Source organism: Perognathus longimembris, chromosome 1, assembly GCF_023159225.1.
Source record: "Perognathus longimembris pacificus isolate PPM17 chromosome 1, ASM2315922v1, whole genome shotgun sequence".
NCBI classification, from domain to species: domain Eukaryota; kingdom Metazoa; phylum Chordata; class Mammalia; order Rodentia; family Heteromyidae; genus Perognathus; species Perognathus longimembris.
Genome location: NC_063161.1, coordinates 35,529,665 through 35,547,271, shown reverse-complemented (window position 1 = coordinate 35,547,271; position 17,607 = coordinate 35,529,665). Strand labels below are relative to the sequence as shown.

General features: G+C 38.8%; 1 protein-coding gene across 1 annotated transcript in view; it reads right to left on the bottom strand.

Moving 5' to 3' along the window:
* The window catches only part of Ptprr (protein tyrosine phosphatase receptor type R), a 91,677-nt gene extending 86,109 nt beyond the window's left edge, over positions 1 to 5,568 (bottom strand). Inside the window, exons 1-2 of the mRNA XM_048359519.1 lie at positions 5,492 to 5,568; positions 5,111 to 5,221 (exon numbers count right to left, since the gene is read on the bottom strand). Of these exons, the coding sequence (XP_048215476.1) occupies positions 5,111 to 5,221; positions 5,492 to 5,500 (120 nt within the window). The 5' untranslated portion in view covers positions 5,501 to 5,568. The remainder of the gene's footprint in view (positions 1 to 5,110; positions 5,222 to 5,491) is intronic.
* Positions 5,569 to 17,607: the final 12,039 nt, after the last annotated feature.

The window sequence follows — 17,607 nt, the reverse complement described above, 5'->3', positions numbered from 1 at the left end:
GGGGGGAGAGAGAAATAGAGAAAGTAATCTGATCAGGCACACTGTAAGCAAATACGAATATGTCAAAATGAAATTCCATTGTGCAATTTACAATAATAAAACCAAACAACAAAGGAAAAAAATCATTTGAACACAAAGATCAACTTATTTTGGAGATTCACACTTGAAATGTCCCTAAATGTGAGCTACTGACTTGTTTGTGACAATATATACTTTTTAATCTATTAGGTAGCATGCCTTTTCCTATGAGTATCAATTCCTTTCTGTTTATTGCTGGTTTCTTTGTTCCTCTTCATTCTTCTTTGTTCCTCCTCTTCTTCTTCCTCCTCTTCTTCTTCCTCCTCATCTTCCCCTTCCCTTTCTTCTTCCCCCTCTCCTCCTCCTCCTCCTCCTCCTCCTCCTCCTCCTCCTCCTCCTCCTCCTCCTCCTCCTCCTCCTCCTCCTCCTCCTCCTCCTCCTCCTCCTCCTCCTCCTCCTCCTCCTCCTCCTCCTCCTCCTCCTCCTCCTCCTCCTCCTCCTCCCTCCTCCTCCTCCTCCTCCTCCTCCTCCTCCTCCTCCTCCTCCTCCTCCTCCTCCTCCTCCTCCTCCTCCTCCTCCTCCTCTCTTCTGTTTTACCCTTCCCTTCTCTGTCAGTACTAGGGCTATAAACCAGCATCTTCTGCCCCATAGGTAAGACTTCTCTGTATGTCTTGAGCCACCCTTCTAACTCCTAAATTACTTTTAAACATGATCCTGTCATATTCAAATTAAAGGTAGTGGTTGAAATGAAGTACTCTGATTTGTTTATATATATATATATATTTAGACAAACCAAAACTTTATTCCCCACACCTCATGTGTGGTGTTTTTTTTTTTTTTTTTTTGCCAGTCCTGGGCCTTGGACTCAGGGCTTGAGCACTGTTCCTGGCTTCCTTTTGCTCAAGGCTAGCACACTGCCACTTGAGCCACAGCGCCACTTCTGGCCATTTTCTGTATATGTGGTGCGAGGGCTTCATGTATAGGAGGCAAGCGCTCTTGCCACTAGGCCATATCTCCAGCCCCCCTTGTGTGTTTCTTTCCTGAACCATGGGAGGCAGTCAAGCCAAATAACCTAAGAGTCATTGTGATTTGTTTGCTCCTTTTCCTGCAAATGAGGACACTGCAAGCCCTGGTGGGTCAACCTTCAAATCACTCTCAATCCTTCCCACCTCTTCACCCCAACTCCAAACCACCACCCTTTTCGTCATCAGTTAATGACAACAGCCTCTGGCATGATCCTCCTGCTTCTCAATGCCACCCTCTGTCCCTCACCTCTTCCTGTAAGCAGGGAATGAGATCTATCAGATGCACACATGCATCCCAAAGGCTCTGAGTTAGCCCCAGTCTCCATTTTCCCCCTTTAGCCCAAAGGGCTAAACTTATTTTCTCCTCAGCACCATTCCATTCACTCTCCACTCTGCTGTTACTCTGTTTTCATGTCTCAGATTATTTTCTTTTCATCACTAACTATTATTTTATCCCCTGGTGGCATTAATTCCTTTTTTTTTTGTTTTGTTTTGGTGTGTGCTTTTCAGACATGTCTTGTTCTTTTATCCTGTCTTGGCTTCATACTATGCTTTTCATATCTTTACCTCTCATGTAGCTGTGATTACTGATATGTGCCCCATACCACTCACTGCTTTATTTATTTACTTTTTTAAATAAGTGAAGTCAGGAACTGGTGATTCACACATGTAACCCTAGCTATGTGGGAGGCTAAAAAGGGAAGGGTGAGATTTGAGGCCAACCCAAGCAGAAAAGTTCCCAAGACCCTTTCTCAACCTATAGTTGGGTGCATGTTTATTATTTCAAGCTACATGGGAAGCTGAGATTGTGAGTTTCAAGGTTCCAGGTTAGCCCCGTCCTAAAAACCCATAAGACAGAGCTGGGGTGTAGCTCACTGGCAAAGCTATTGCCTAGCAAATGCAATGTCATGGGTTTGATCCCCAGACTGTCTCTCCTGAGTGAAGCTGGACATGGGAGCATATGCTTGTAACCCCAGCTACAACAGGAAGCTGAAAGCACTCAGATCTTGGCCCAGGGAAGGAAGCAAGACTCTGTGCTAAAAATAATCATTGGTGGTAGGGAAATGCATAGGTCTGGAAGTGTGGCTTAGCAGTATCACACCAGCCTAGCAATCATTCTAACCCACCAATGAGAGAGAGAGAGAGAGAGAGAGAGAGAGAGAGAGAGAGAGAGAGAGAGAGAGAGAGAGAGTATGTATATATGTATGTATGTATGTATGTATGAATGTATAGACTTGTCTTTTCTTTTGTGCATCCTGAGGCTTGAACTCAGGGCCTAAGTACCAGCCCTGAATATTTTTTCTCAAGGCTAGCACTCTACCTCTTGAGCCAAAGCTCCACTTTTGGCTTTTTGGGGATAAGAGTCTTATGCACTTTCCTTCCTTGGCTGGCTTCAAACCACGATCCTCAGATCTCAGCCTCTTGAGTAGGTAAGATTATTGGTGTGAGCCACTCATGTCCAGATAATAGACTTGATTTTTAGAGCAATTTTTATATTTATGGAAAAGTTGAGCTGAACATACAGAATTTCCATATATCCTCCTTTCCTCTACCTCTTCAAACATTTTCCTCTATTATTAACATCTCCCACTGTTCCAGTACATGCCTTACAATTGATGAACTATACTGATATATGGTTACTGACTAGAACCTATAGTGCAAACGAGGTCACTCTTAGTATTGTGTATGTTACATATTTTGTGAAACCACATACATTTGACATTAAAAAGTAAAGACTATTTTCACTCCAAATTAGCTATCTTCACCTGTCACCCCTTCAGCCTCTACTTGTGTAACCATTCAAGTGTCTCTGTGGTTTTGGCCATTCCCAGAGTGTCATACAGTTAAAGTCATATTAGTATATTCATTATATGATTATATAAAACTATCTATTGATTGTTATCTAGGTTTCCAGATGAAAGCTCCCATCTGGAAAGTATTTGCCCATTTCTTCACAAAGTCAACATCAGGCTGTCAGTTCATTATCTAGTGGTATGTGGTGAATGAATGAATGAATGAATGAATGACCTACACTTTCCTAACATACCTTTCCTGATTTGCTCTAGTAATTATGGATCAGATCTGCTTATCTTTCTGGCTTTCACATTAGTGTTTGGCAAAAATTGGTAAATAAAAAATTGTCTCCAGACCCAAGTGGTTGAAGATGTGGCTACTACAGGTCCTTTTACTTGAGACCATAGAGATGTCTGGTTGTGTTGCTAGATGGGCACTGAGTCACAATTGCCAAATCCAAAATACACTGTTGGTTCATAGCAACCTCTGCCCTCTGCCTCTTTCTGTCCCTTAGTGCTTAAAGACTGCAGAAGAAGGCATCTTGCCTCCCTTCTCCAATCCTTGCCTTTGTTCTTCAGAATCTTATCCATTTACTACTGGAAGATTCTCCATTTCTATCACTTTGGACTTTTTGTGATTCTCGTCTTTCAGCGATGGGATTGAAGACAAGGTCTCGCATATTCTAGATACGTACAGTACCATTGGGCCACCCTCCCCCAGCTTCTCCTATCCATTTTTTTTTCAAATTTTTATTATCAAACTGATGTACAGAGAGGTTACAGTTTCATACGTTAGGCATTGGATATATTACTTGTACTGTTTGTTACCTTGTCTCTCATACCCCCCTCTCCTATCCATTTTTTAATCCGTAAAGCAAATAACATCTTAATTGTGACTGGCAAGGTAGAAAGCACTTGAGATTTCTCATGTGAAGGAAAAAAAAATAACATGTTTTGAAGTGTAACTAACCATAACAAGAAAGCACATCCTTTAAAACTCACGTCTCTGCTACAGTTTCTGTAACACCTTCAACTCTCCTTTATTACAATTTGTTTTCTTCATTATCACTACTTAAGATATAAGAATCTAGTTTTTACTCAAATTTAATATTATTCTTTTTGTGTATGAGGCTATGATTTTTTGAAGTCTTCATTTCTGACCCAGAGATACCTTTGAATTCGTAATGGGGGCTGTTTCAGGAACTTCTAGTTATTTGCTACATTTGAGGGCTCTAGGAAATATGCTTATCTTCACCCAGGTAGAGGTTTTATGGATTTTATAACCTTCCAACTTTTGATCCACTCAACCTCTGTCTTTCCAAACGGAGCCTGTATCTTTGCCACATAAACACTCTCCCAGTAGGGAAGCACACATGACTAAGATACGTAGCAATGCTGTTGATGGTGGGGAGGATGAGGAGCATAGTGTTTTGGGGGGACACTTAAATACTTAAAAATATGTACTTTTAAAAATGTACAAAATTAAAAAGAATATCACACACAGAAAAAGAAACAGTATTAAAACCCATTTGTAAGCTGCCAATACTACATTACATCATAACTTTTTTAAAGAATAAAAAAATCATTCAATTTGAAAGATACTGAACTCATTCTATTGCACTGCTTAACTTTAGTGAATTAAGTTTTTTAAAAAAAATTAGAATCATGCTTTTATAGGTTCTATACTGTGCCTTATAGAATGATTATTGTGTATACTTTCATACTTATAAATTATTCATGCAGCTAAAAGTTAGGAAGTCTGTGGGTGGTTTAGTCTTTTAGGCTATAACCACCTCCTTCTTTCTCTTTGGTATTTCATAAAATGTCCAAGGCCCTTTCAAAGTATGGAAATCAGCCCTTCCTTTGGGACAGAGCTTACCCTAAAGACTATTTCCTTTTCTACAAAATTTCCCTGAGTTCCATAAAGATGATATAAAAGAAGAAATAAAGCTAGCAGGAGTGTGCCTCCGAGGCCGTAATGACTTGGAGGTCTTCCATGACCTCAGTCAATCACCGTCTAAAGCTTCCTGCTGGGGTTGATCAAGTCACTGAAAACTTTGAGGCAATTACAGCCTCATTACCCAGCCCACATTCACACCTCCATAGGCTTTCCTGTAGCAATCACGGTGCTGTGCTGAAATCCCTAACCTAACAGAACTATAATCTTAATTCTCCTTCCAGTCTTTCCCCCCTATTCAGTCGAATGGCATCATAGGCAGTAATATTCACTAGTGGGCTCAGTATAGAATAAAATAGACAAAGAAGTAAACTTACCATCAAACATGTTACTATAATAACAAAGATGCTGACAAAAATGACAACAGCATAGAATCCTTCTTTGCTCCAGATTTTGTCCGCTTCATGCTGCCCTTGCAAAACATTTTTCTTGAAAAGCAAAACAGAAAGTCCGACGTTAAATAACAGCTTGAGGAAACTGGCTTTGTTCTTATCAGACACTACACCTATTTTGAGCTTTATTCCAGTCTGTGGATTGGAGCACCCCTACACCCTCTAGCCGCGGCCAGAGCTGTTTCTCAAACTGATCTAGACAGCACACAGTCTTCCTTTACAGCAAGAGATATTCTCTGGTGTGGGAGCAGGCCCCTCAGGCATGCTCAGGTCCTCATGTCCCCCACCGCCTGTCTTGGAAACTACCTGATTCATAGGTGAGAGAGTTCTGTTCTGTTCTCTTCTGTGCTGAGGAAATGTTTCTGAAGCTCTCCTTCCTCTGAGTCCCCTCCCACCTCATCAACACGCTGGCTTCTGAGCTGTAACACTGCTCTGTACCTTTAAACAACAGCCTGACAGGTGCAAACAAAAGCTCATGATGCATTCATAAACACAGCAACAATGTCTGGATCATTTCTGATGGTAACACACTGGATTTTTCTCCCCTTAAATGGAATTTACTTTGTCAAAACCTGGCCAAGCATCATCTCATGTATAGATTGTTAGAATATTATATTTTCTCTTAAGGATCAGCAAGCACCAAAAAGTTCAAAATGATCTGGTAATAGTCAAAAGAAACAGGTTTATTTTTTACTATTTTTGCTCACTTTTGGGGGTGTGTGTGGGAAAGTAGAGAAAAAGCATGAACAAAAGGTAAATGTCTCTTAGTTTCATTTTACCTGTTCTTAAAAAAAAGGCACATTGATTAAAGTCAAGTCCTGGAATGAAAATGTTTTATAATTGAATAATGTTATAGATTTTTGAACCATAGTTAAAAGAAACTGAATTGAAACCAAGTGACTCACAATTAGGGAAAATACATAAAGACTAATTGAAGTTAAATGCTTGCACTCATTTAAAATTCAAAATAAAAAAGTTTCATTTTGTTTTTTGTCAGGTGCTGGTGGCTCACATACCTTCAATCCTTGCTACAGTGGAAGCTGAGATCTGAGGACTGATATTCAAAGCCAACTTGAACAGCAAAGTCTATGACTGCTACCTTTAATCAACCAGTCCAAAACTCTAAGTGAAGCTGTGGCTTAAATGGCAGAGCACCATACTTGAGTGAAAAAGCTAAGGGACAGTAGCCAGGCCCTGAGTTCAAGACCAAGTACCAGCACACAAAATAATTCCATTTTGTTGAGCCCTGCCTTTTCTTAGTTCTGTAGTAAGGGTATGTGTCCATCCTTCAGTGTTATCTTAGTGACTATGGAAATCATGGGTTAACCTATCTTCTAGGTGCTGGGACTTTGAAATAATTTCTTGTAAACTAAGAAAATACCCTTGATCATTTAAAATTTGACATAAATATTTGCCTTGAAAAATATTCAAGGAATATTTTGGAATATCTCAGAACACAACCATTCCTGGTACAGAGATGAACAAGCAGATTATTACTAGAGATATGTGAGTTTAATTGTTATTCCAAAATCATTTGGAGGGAGATTGATTGCTGAAAAGAATCAAATTTCTATTTTCTGTGCTGGAAAACAAATGATATACTCACTGTAATGCATTTCGTACTTTCTAAACAGTTATACAGGTAAAAGTTCTTTTGAAGATATGTAAATGGTAGATTAACAGAGGCTCTGGTAATAGTTGATGATAAAGTGACTAGTAACCAAGTATGCTGCTAGAAATGTTGGGTATAAGTGACTTGTTTTGCAACTTCTATCAGCTAGATCATATTTTTATTCTTAAGTGTCCATAAACTGTTAATAGAAAATTGTAGTAGGAATCAAATATAAAAGATGAAAACAAAATTTGTTGTAGGCAACTGAAAAACATCTATTGTTTACTATAAAATAAAACGTGTTTGACCCTCCAGTAGGCAGCATAAAGTGTTGACATTTAAATGTAAAGGAGTGAGTTTTAACTAGTGATTTTTGGACAGGAGAGGTGGTTAAATGGGTGGGAAGAGAAACTATGTACCTGATTTAGTTCATTTTTCTTTTTCTTCCTGCTATAATTCTAGGACTCATAGAATATCAACATGTTCTTTTCTGCTTATGAAAACTCTGTTTTGTTTTCTGTCTGAAGCGATAATGCTAGAAGAATTATGCTCCACCCTCCCCTCCCCCACCTCCAGTTAGAAAGACATGTGTTTTGAACTAGAACTTAGTCACTGCATTTTCTTGGTAAATAGATTTCCTTCTGAGTCATGCTATTCCTGCTGAGTGCTACTATATTTGTACAGAGATCTAAAAAACTTGATAAGAACAGGGTAATAAATGAAAAAGTTTGTGGTTAAGATCCCACACAAAAGATTATAATTCACAGTAATTGTGAATGTAACCTTTGCATGGGGTTTACCCAGTGCTTTTTCTATTTTGTCAGGGGACTGAGAGAGAGTTCAATAATTCAGACTCCAGTACCTGGTAAAGTTGATGCCAGTATATTATCTTTATGTCTTGTTTCATAGCTACATTACTTTTTTTTTAACTTAGCTTTGGTGAACAAAGCTGAGGAGTTTTACTTTATTACTGAAGTTTGTTTTATCTACATTATGTAACAATGGCTTCCGCATATTTAATATGTTCTGTGGTTTCCTTCCTTTTTTCCATCCTTTCCTCTCTTTTTCTTTCTTTCTTTCTTTTTTGTTCTACTCCAATTCACAAGGGTGATAAGAGATGATGCAGAGATAAAGAGACATTTCTCTTTGGAAGAGATGAAGTACAGAGAATAAAACTGAAATGTTATGAATTTTCCAATTAATTTGTTTGACTGAGACAGATAAATGAAATGTATCCTATAACAATATGGCTTTGTTGGATGAATGTCAAACTTGTACTACATTATGCCCAGAGTGAATAATTGATTTGGATGATCTAATTTATTTTTAACATTGATTGTATACTTCCTCATCATTGTATAGTTAAATCTACATTGTATGTGTGTGTATATGCATGTGTGTTTGTGTGCTGGTACTGAGGCTTGAACATAGGGCATGAATATAATTTTTTGTTTTGTTTTTTTTTTGCTCAAATCTAGTGTTTACCACTTAAGCCACACTTTTCTAGCTTTTTGCTCATTAATTGGAGATAAGAGTCTCACTAACCTTCTTGCCCAGGCTGACTTCAAACCTTGATTCTTAGATTTCGGCCCCCTGAAGTACTAGAATTACAAGCATGAACCGCAGACATCTGGTAAAATCTACAGTTCTTTGGAGCATATTGCAATTGAACATTAAAAAATTTAGTACTTTCTCACTATCAGTGTAGTACTAATGACACTGAAATCATTTTATAAAAACATTTGTAAATATAAGCTAAAATAGTGAGTTAATTTCACTTCCCTGGTATGGGACTTATTAGGCAAGAGGATATCTGGTTTTATCTTTATGAGCATCTTATAATAAGATAGCATCTGAGTGCCTACAATTTTCTAGATACCACATAAAATATATGAAAGAAATAATATCGATTCTCTCAAGAAACTCAGATTGGAAACAAAAAACAAATAATTCTCCATTTGGTTTTTGGTTCTCAAGAGTCATTTCTAATTTAAATATCAAGCATATAAAGAAACAATCAAGACAATAACATATCCTTCCATGAGAGTACTAAATCTAAGTTTAGAAATAGATACTTTGAGACACCATTTGTGATATTCTTTAATCCATGTAAAGGATAAAAAGCCAAATGAGCAAAGCATTTTTTTTCTCCCATTAATGGCCACAGTACCATAGTAAACCGCACTTTGAGGATTAAAATGTGAATCAAGCCAGGCACTAGTGCCTCATGCTTGTAATCCTAGCTACTCAGGAGGTTGAGAGCAGCGGATCATGGTTTGAAGCCAGCCTGGGAATAAAAGTCTGTGAGACTCTTATCTCCAATTAACCACCCCAAAATTGCAAGTGGAGCTGTGACTCAAACAGTAGAGTGCCAGTCATGAGTGATAAAGCTACCTTGTCTATGCCCCAAGTGAGTTCAAGCTCCAGGACTGGCACACACACACACACACACACACACACACACACACACACACACACACAGTGGAACAATGGGCTGGGGCATAAGTGGCTATAAGATATTAACTAGAGAAAGATGAAGAAGTGAAGAAACTCAGAATACCATGAGTGACTTTAAACAATGGTCTAGTCATGTGTCTGCAGTGCTCCTTGGGACAAATGTAGCAGGCAGCTGCCCTCAGGAATGCCTGCCCACCGCAAACACTGCAAACATTAGCTTTCTGCTGCTTCTGCCCTGACACACTTCTTTGGGTCAGTCAGTCCAAAGTTTCAAACAACCCATCCCTCCTCAATGGAATTTTCCTCATAGCTAATTCATATACAGACTGACCTCTCAGGATATAATTCACACACTGTTTCTAGACGTTTTTAAGATATATTTCTAGATGCTTTTTAGATTGCAACCACTTGATGAAGAAATATCATAGGGTGCTTGCCCCATGCACTTTCATTATTCAAGTACAGGACAGAATTTGTGGTCAATTGTAGATGAACAGCTCTGACGGTCAAGGTAAGCCCTCTCCCTATTTTTCACTAGGCTGGAGCCCTCAAATGCTTTATTTGAATTAGTTCATTTTGGATAGTGATCTTCATATGTCTGGTGAATTAATAAACTGCTAAATTCCTCAAGCCTTCAGGAAAGAATTAAATTATGATAAAGCAATGAGGGGCTATATAATAGTCTCTAAAAGCTTACGGGAAGCAGAATAAATTGTTCTGATGATCTTTCTACATTTTTAAGAGGAATTATCCTTGGCAAGATTTCTACCAGCTGTCCACACAGGGCCTAGGTTGGGGGGAAGAGAATGGGATCTGGTTTGTTATCCAAAGAAAGGCACTTCAGATTTGGATGCAGGCTGGGGAAAGAGCAGGGTGATTCAGCTCTGTCTGCCTCTTCCCTGGCCTCTGAAAGCACAGGTGACGTCTTCAAACTCCATGGCACAGAGGGAAAACTTTATCCTCATCTTGTATTCTATCCTCATCTTCTATGCTCTACAAAATCAGATGTTCAGGGAGAACAAGAATTATATTATCTAATAATTTGCTTGTTCACTGTTTACTTGTTTTTCTGACTTGGGATGCTACCTTGCATAGGGTGTGTGTTTGTGTGTGTGTGTGAGTGTGTGTGTGTGTGTGTGTGTGTGTGTGTGTGTGTGTACATAGCTTTCCATTCTGTGCCCATTATATGGCAGGCATTAAGAGAAGTCAACATGTCATGTTAGCACAGAGCTAGACCAGCAGACCAACAAAAGACACACACATTGAAAACCACATCCTTCAAGGCACCCATAAAGGCTCTAACAGACTGATGTTGAGAAGTGAAACGTGCATAGAAGGCCCAACATCTGACAAAAGCACGGGGGAGGGAGAGACTAAAGTAGGGGACATGACATCTAATAAGTTTTCAACTGAGAACACATAAATGAGGAGAGCATTGTTCAACAATGATAAAGCCCAGCACACGAAAGACTGCATGCTGTCACTAAGAAATCCAACTTGATTCTGCATTGCTCCAGGATCCAAAGAAGAATCATGAAACTTGGAGAGCAAGCCAGATTGACTTTCAGCAAGCCTAGTCTGGTGGCACAAAAAGAAACACATTGTGTGTTGGAGGGAAAGCGGCCGGGAAGGAAGCCGGAGATCAATGGGGTTGTTGTGACAGTCATGGTTGAGTGTTAACAGAGAATTGGCACTCCTGTTTGTGGTGTGTGCATCTGCCATAGACAGAAAATTTCAGGGAAAAAGAGTCTCACCTGTTCTTAATGCCATAGAAGCATATATTTTTTCCTCATCACGATTCCCTAACAATAGAGCATAACAACTATTTACATAGCACTTACATTATGTGAGATATCACAATCTAGAGTGAGGTGAAGTAGATGGGAGTGTATAGAGGGGAGAAGGGCTGTATGTAGACACAACATCATTTAATATAAAGCATTTGGGTACCTGGAGTTTTGTTTACTATGGGAGGAGGGTGGGTGTCCTGGAACCTGTCTCTTAAGGAAGACTGCATGGTCTCATTCTGCCAGGCCACCCTGTATTCAAATCACGTTTTTGGTACCAATTGTGAAGACTTCCATATGTCTTTAAAACTATGAATTTGTAGATCTAATCTGTAAGATAAAGATGATACCCATTTTGGATATGAAGAAACTAAGGCACAGAGGGCTGGGAATGTGGCTTAGTGGTAGAGTGCTTGCCTAGCATACATGAAGCCCTGGGCTTGATTGCTCAGTACCACATAAACAGAAAAAGCCAGAAGTGGCGCTGTGGCTCAAGTGGTAGAGTGATAGCTGTGAGAAAAAAAAAAAAAAAGCCAGGGACAGTGCTCAGGCCCCGAGTCCAAGCCCCAGGACTGGAAGAAAAAAAAAAAGAAAGAAAGAAAGAAAGAAAGAAAGAAAGAAAGAAAGAAAGAAAGAAAGAAAGAAAGAAAGAAAGAAAGAAAGAAGGGAAGGAAGGAAGGAAGGAAGGAAGGAAAGAAGGAAGGAAGGAAGAAAGAGAAGAAAGAAAGAAAGAAAGAAAGAAAGAAAGAAAGAAAGAAAGAAAGAAAGAAAGAAAGAAAGAAAGGCACAGAGAGGTTGCCACTGTGTACAGGCAAATAGTCTCACAGTAATAACATGACTGGCCAAAGGCCGTATTACACATTGGAAGTGTTAGCCCTGGGGTTCAAGCATGCTTGTATAAATGATTTTCATTAAATATGGTATTTGACTTGCATTAATTAGAGACAAGAATCTCTCAGACTTTCCTGCCTAGGCTGGCTTGACGTTTCAATCCTTAAATAACTCAGTCTCCAGAATAGCTCAGATTACAGGGGTGAGCCACCTTGCCCAGCAATATTTTTGTTTCTTGACAAAAACCAATTAAATGTCACAGACATCTAATCTATCTCCCTGCCCCCCAGCTAGTTTATTGCATATGTCTAAATAAGTTCCAAGGTCACAAGGTTTTCAAAGAAGAATGCCAGAAAGTGAAACTTGAATGTCAAAAGGCACTTGCTTAAACTGCTAAACATAAAGTGTAAGGAACAGAGAAATCTGACCCTTAGGGAGAGGTTTTTTTTTTTTTGAAGATAAAAATCAAATCGCAAACAATAAAATAGCTTTCATCTTAAAGCCTCATGCGGTTGCATGAACATTTCATTGTAGCCTTACAAACTTTTAAATGAAAGATTCTGAGCAATGACGTACCTCAGGGAAGATGTCTGTAATTCCAAACTGGGATAAACTTTGCTGTAAAACATTGATATTAAGTGAATGCAACACTTCTTCAGATGGCAGAGCATCAGGCCTTCCTGCTTTTCGGTTTATAGAAGACACAAATAGTTCCACACTGTTTTTCTTTTCCTAGTAAAAGCAGAGCATTTCTATGTGTTAAAGACATTTTAAGTAATTTGGGATATATATATATATAATATAATATAAATATATTATACATGTATAAATGTGTATATGTATATATACACATGTATAATATATTTATTATATATACATTCACCATTTGTCTTAGGAACTAAAGAAAATCAGAATACTAGGAACCTAAAAGTTACTTGGAAGATCACATTTATTGGTTATTCTCTGCTAGAGTTAATAATAGCCAATCCCAAATCGAATTATCTTCAAATGACTTTCCTTCAGTTACTTGATACTCTAAAGTTTGAAATTTTGTATTTTACTGTATACTCACTTATTTTCCATTTTATATCTTCTTTTTGTTTCTTTCTTTTTCCAGCCCTGGGACTTGAACTCAGCGTCTGGGCACTGTCCCTGAGCTTCTGTTGCTCAAAGCTAGCACTCTACCACTTGATCCACAGGGCTACGTGGTACTGAGGAATCGAACCCAGGGCTTCATGCATGCTAGACAACACTCTACCACTAGCTACATTTTTAGCCCCTTATTTTCTTTCAATTGAGTCAAGAGCTCAATAGGTAGCCCAGGCTCCCATCAAACTCTTGATCCTCCTGTCTCTATCTCCCAGGTGCTGGGATTCTAGACATGTACCACCACGTCTGGCCACAGGTTAGTATTTTTAAAATATTGTTCAGAAGTTCCTGGAATAATTATGCCTAAAGAAGTATTTTCAGAAGCAAATTAAATAAAACATGATTCAACAGTGCAATCTTAAGACATCACCACTTTATGTTTTTCTTATCACTTGTATGAACGTGAATGCAAAAGTAACCAAACAGGTGGTGCCTTGAAGCACTTTCCTGAGCTGTTCACTTCAAACATATCACACTTTAAAAATCTACCCTTTGGTAGAAAAGCATCTGTTGTGTGTGGGTGCCATGATAGTTTTCCTATTAATCTATTAATACTGAAAGGAAGACAGATTTCTTATCATAGTGACTGCTACACACACACACACACACACACACACACACACACACACACACACACACATCCCAAACACTAGAAAAATGTTGCATTGACATTGAAAATATCATTTACAACTTAATACACTTGCATAAAGGAATTGTGAGTCTTTTCTATTTGACACATAGTTTTCTTACGGTAACAAATTTTCCCTAAGTACAATTTTTCAGAAGTTTAGGTATAAAATGAAGGATTGTTTCTGTATGTGAAGAAGAATAATGTTAATTAGTATTTCGACTAATGTGAAAGATGTTGGTGAACACTAGGTAGCTTATGAACTATTAAGAATTGCAGTAGGATAGAACATTAGTCCTGTGCCTGTTAGTGCCTATGTATTTTAATTCCATTACTTCATTTAATGCTCAAAACATACCCAGGAGATGAGTATCATGATTTTCTCCACTTTACAAATGAAGAAATGTAAGTGGCTTGCTGTGGTCACAGGGCTGGGCTGTGGCCTTGCTGGCAGTTCAGTGTAGTCTCTCAGTGTCTCTCTCCAGACACATGCTCTTAATCACTAGACTCTGTCCCCTTGGGTATTATAACTCTGACTACTATAATAGCTACTTTTAACAATGTTTCTAATGTTCTCTGAAGCTATGTATACCCTTTCCTGGGTGTGGCAAATCCTTTCATCTTTGCAAACAGTTATTATGCTCATTACATCTCTACGTATGAATGTTTATGTAAGATATGTGTGTATATAAAAAATAGGGAGATCTAGACTGAATACACTTATTAAAGTATCCAAGTCTTTTCACTTGAATAGGATATGTCTTGGATATAATAGCCTACTAAAGTCTGGAGTCTTTTTCTTTTACTCTTTCTCTTTTTGTTTTTCACTCCTATTCTACCTAATTCTCCTCTTTGTCCTCTTCTTCATCTTTCTCCCCTTCCCTTTCCATCCCTTGTCTTTTCTTAAGACATGTTTTCTCTATGTGGTACAGGCTGGCCTGAAACTCACAATCCTCCAGCATCAGTAACTTCACCCCTTAAGATACTAGAAAAGGCTATATTTTATTTTCTATCACACTGAGTTAAAAATTTGTTTTTCTTTGTCAAAGCTCATTTAGGGCCTAAAATTGTTGATACAAAATGAAAGTTGTTTTTAAAATGATGATTTAAATGATTCCCTTTGCACCCACAGAAAACCAACAAGAGATATAATCCCCAAAGCAAAATGTAAAGCAAATTCTATCCATAGGTGGCAATGCAAATGCAGATGGAGTAGAAAGCTGAGCTCTAGCAGGGAAGAAGAATTTAAGACAAAGAAAGCATGCTGTCCCTGTTTGGGCTCCCAATGCCATGGAAATTAAGATCAGTCAACACCCTTTCTGTGTGAACCTTAGTTGGCTAGTATTTCACAAGGAAAAATTAGTCTGATTTGAGTGATCCCCCTTTTCCCCTTTGCTCACACCCATTTTTAAGCAGAGTTGAAGGCATACTGTTGATGACATCAGGTTCCCAAACACTGGGGAAGGAGGCTAAGAATTATGTGTGTGATCGACAGATCCCTTGGGTTTTCTTCATCCTCACCTCCAATGCCCATGTAAGGCTTCTGTTATTGTTTTATTTTTTAGTATGTTTGGGCTGCAGACAGCAAGGTCAGTTCTTTATCCCCAATTCTTTCTTGTGCATTCAGGGTCCACCATTATCCTCATACACGTGAAGGGCCTTGAATAGATACTGCTTGCAGACAGTAGCTTCACTAATACAGAAAGTTCTCCTTCTCCTGGACAATAATTTTGCACTAATTTCAGGCCCTTTATTCATGCCTATTAGGGTAGCTAGTCTTGAACTATGACAGAGTGGACAAACCTTTCTCTCTCTCTCTCTTCCCTCTCTCCCTCCTCTTTCTCCTTCCTTCCTTCCTTCCTTCCTTCCTTCCTTCCTTCCTTCCTTCCTTCCTTCCTTCCTTCCTTCCTTCCTTCCTTCCTTCCTTCCTTCCTTCCTTCCTTCCTTCCTTCCCTCCCTCCCTTCCTTTCTTTCTTTTTCATTGGTTGTGGGGCTTGGGTACTGTCCCTAAGTTTTTTAACTCAAGGCTAACACTCTAGAACTTCGAACTATAGCTTCACTTCAGGTTTTCTGGTGGTTAACTGGGTCTTATGGACTTTCCTGCCTGGGCTCACTTAGAATACAATCCTCAGATCTTGGCCTTCTGAGTAGCTAGGATTACAGGCATGAGCCACTAGCACTAGGCCTTTTAGTCATTGTTGTTGCTTTTGTAGAGGGACATTTGGTAAATAGTTTAGGCTTCATGAGCCAAACAACTTGTTGCAATTACTCAGCTCAGCTGTTGTAAGCATGCAACTATCCATGGGACTTATATGGATGAGTAGACATGGTTTGTTTCAATAAAATTTTATTTTAACAGGTAGTAATGCCAGATTTACCTCATGAGTCACAGAACTATAGCATAAGCCTTTCAATGATTATTATTAGTGTTTTTTTTAAACTAAGCTTGGATTTTAGGAAAGAGAATGGGAATGTGGAACATAATCTTACAATGAGGCGATTGATGTGCACTTGCTGGGGTAAGAGTCCTAAAGCTGCTGCCACTCCTTGGCGGAAGATCCGAAGCAAGGTTATGTTGAACTTGTTTACATCCATTTGTAGAGTCTGGAAAATAAAAACAAAAAGAAATCCAAATTCAGGTGCATTTTCCTTTAGGACAGTCAGTTCTTGACTGATGATTGACCGCACCAACCTCGTTGACTCTGTTAAGTCCCTAGGGTGCTTTGTTGAATTTCGATCTAAACTGAAATCAAAGGCTGTGAAGTTTTTGTAACGTTTTACTGGTGTTCATTGAAAATGGTATGTAATAATGCAGTTTGTCCAGTCATTTAAGAAACACAAGTAAGCAATCAACTCAAAAAGAATTTCCATGTCATGCACCTTGATCTCTTTTACTTTCCTTTCAGGTCTAGTGTATTTCAGCTATACCAGCTGAAGGACACTTTTAATTTGTGTTCAGTAGTTCTGTGGCTCAAGTGGTAGAGCACTAGCCTTGTGCTGATAGAGCTCAGGGACAGTGCCCAGGCCCAGAGTTCAAGCCCCACATCTGACCAAAAAAAAAAAGTTCCGCTAATTTGTGTTCACACGCAGCCACAGAGAACTGAGTGCATTCCATATAGCTTGATGTGGTAGTTTCTCTACATTATGATGTGCTGCCAGTACTAGACATGCCAATTAAGTACGATAACACATTTTGAAAGTCGAGTAAAGAAGCCAGTGGTACTAATGATTTGGTCTAAAGTAAACAATTCTTTGTTTTATTTTGTTTTTGCCTGTCCTGGGGCTTGAACTCAGGGCCTGAGCACTGTCCCTGGCTTCTTTTTGCTCAAGGCTAGCACTCTACCACTTGAGCCACAGCTCTACTCACTGGTTTTTTCTATATATGTAGCACTGAGGAATCGAACCCAGGGCTTCATGTATACCAGGCAAGCACTTTACCACTAGGCCGCATTCCCAGCCCTTAATGCAAACAATTCTTAATGTTCAAGAAAACATTTCATATTCAGATTTTCACTAGGAAAAAAAACCCCTAAACCATTTAAGAAAATCCTAAAACACTAATCAAGTTGTCATATTAGTAATTCTGAATTTAAGCCCAAGGGCTATTACTATGCTTAAACCATGAAGCAATCTACTCACTGTTTTCAAAAATGTATCATAATGGTTTATGATAGATGCTTGCAAGATAAGGAAGCAAAATCTCATCTCTCTGTCTCTCTCTGTCTCTCTGTCTCTCTCTCTCTCACAAACATACATATATTCTGGTATTAGGATACTCAGCTTGATTGCTCAGCTAGTTCTCTACAACTTAAGTAATTCCTCCAGACTGTTGCTTTTTTTTTTTTTTTTTGCTGGTTATTTTAGAGAAGGAATCTCATGAACACTTGTACCTGGGCTGGCTTTGATCCTTGATCCTAAAAATCTCAGTCTCCTGAGTTGCTGGTATTATAGGTAGAAA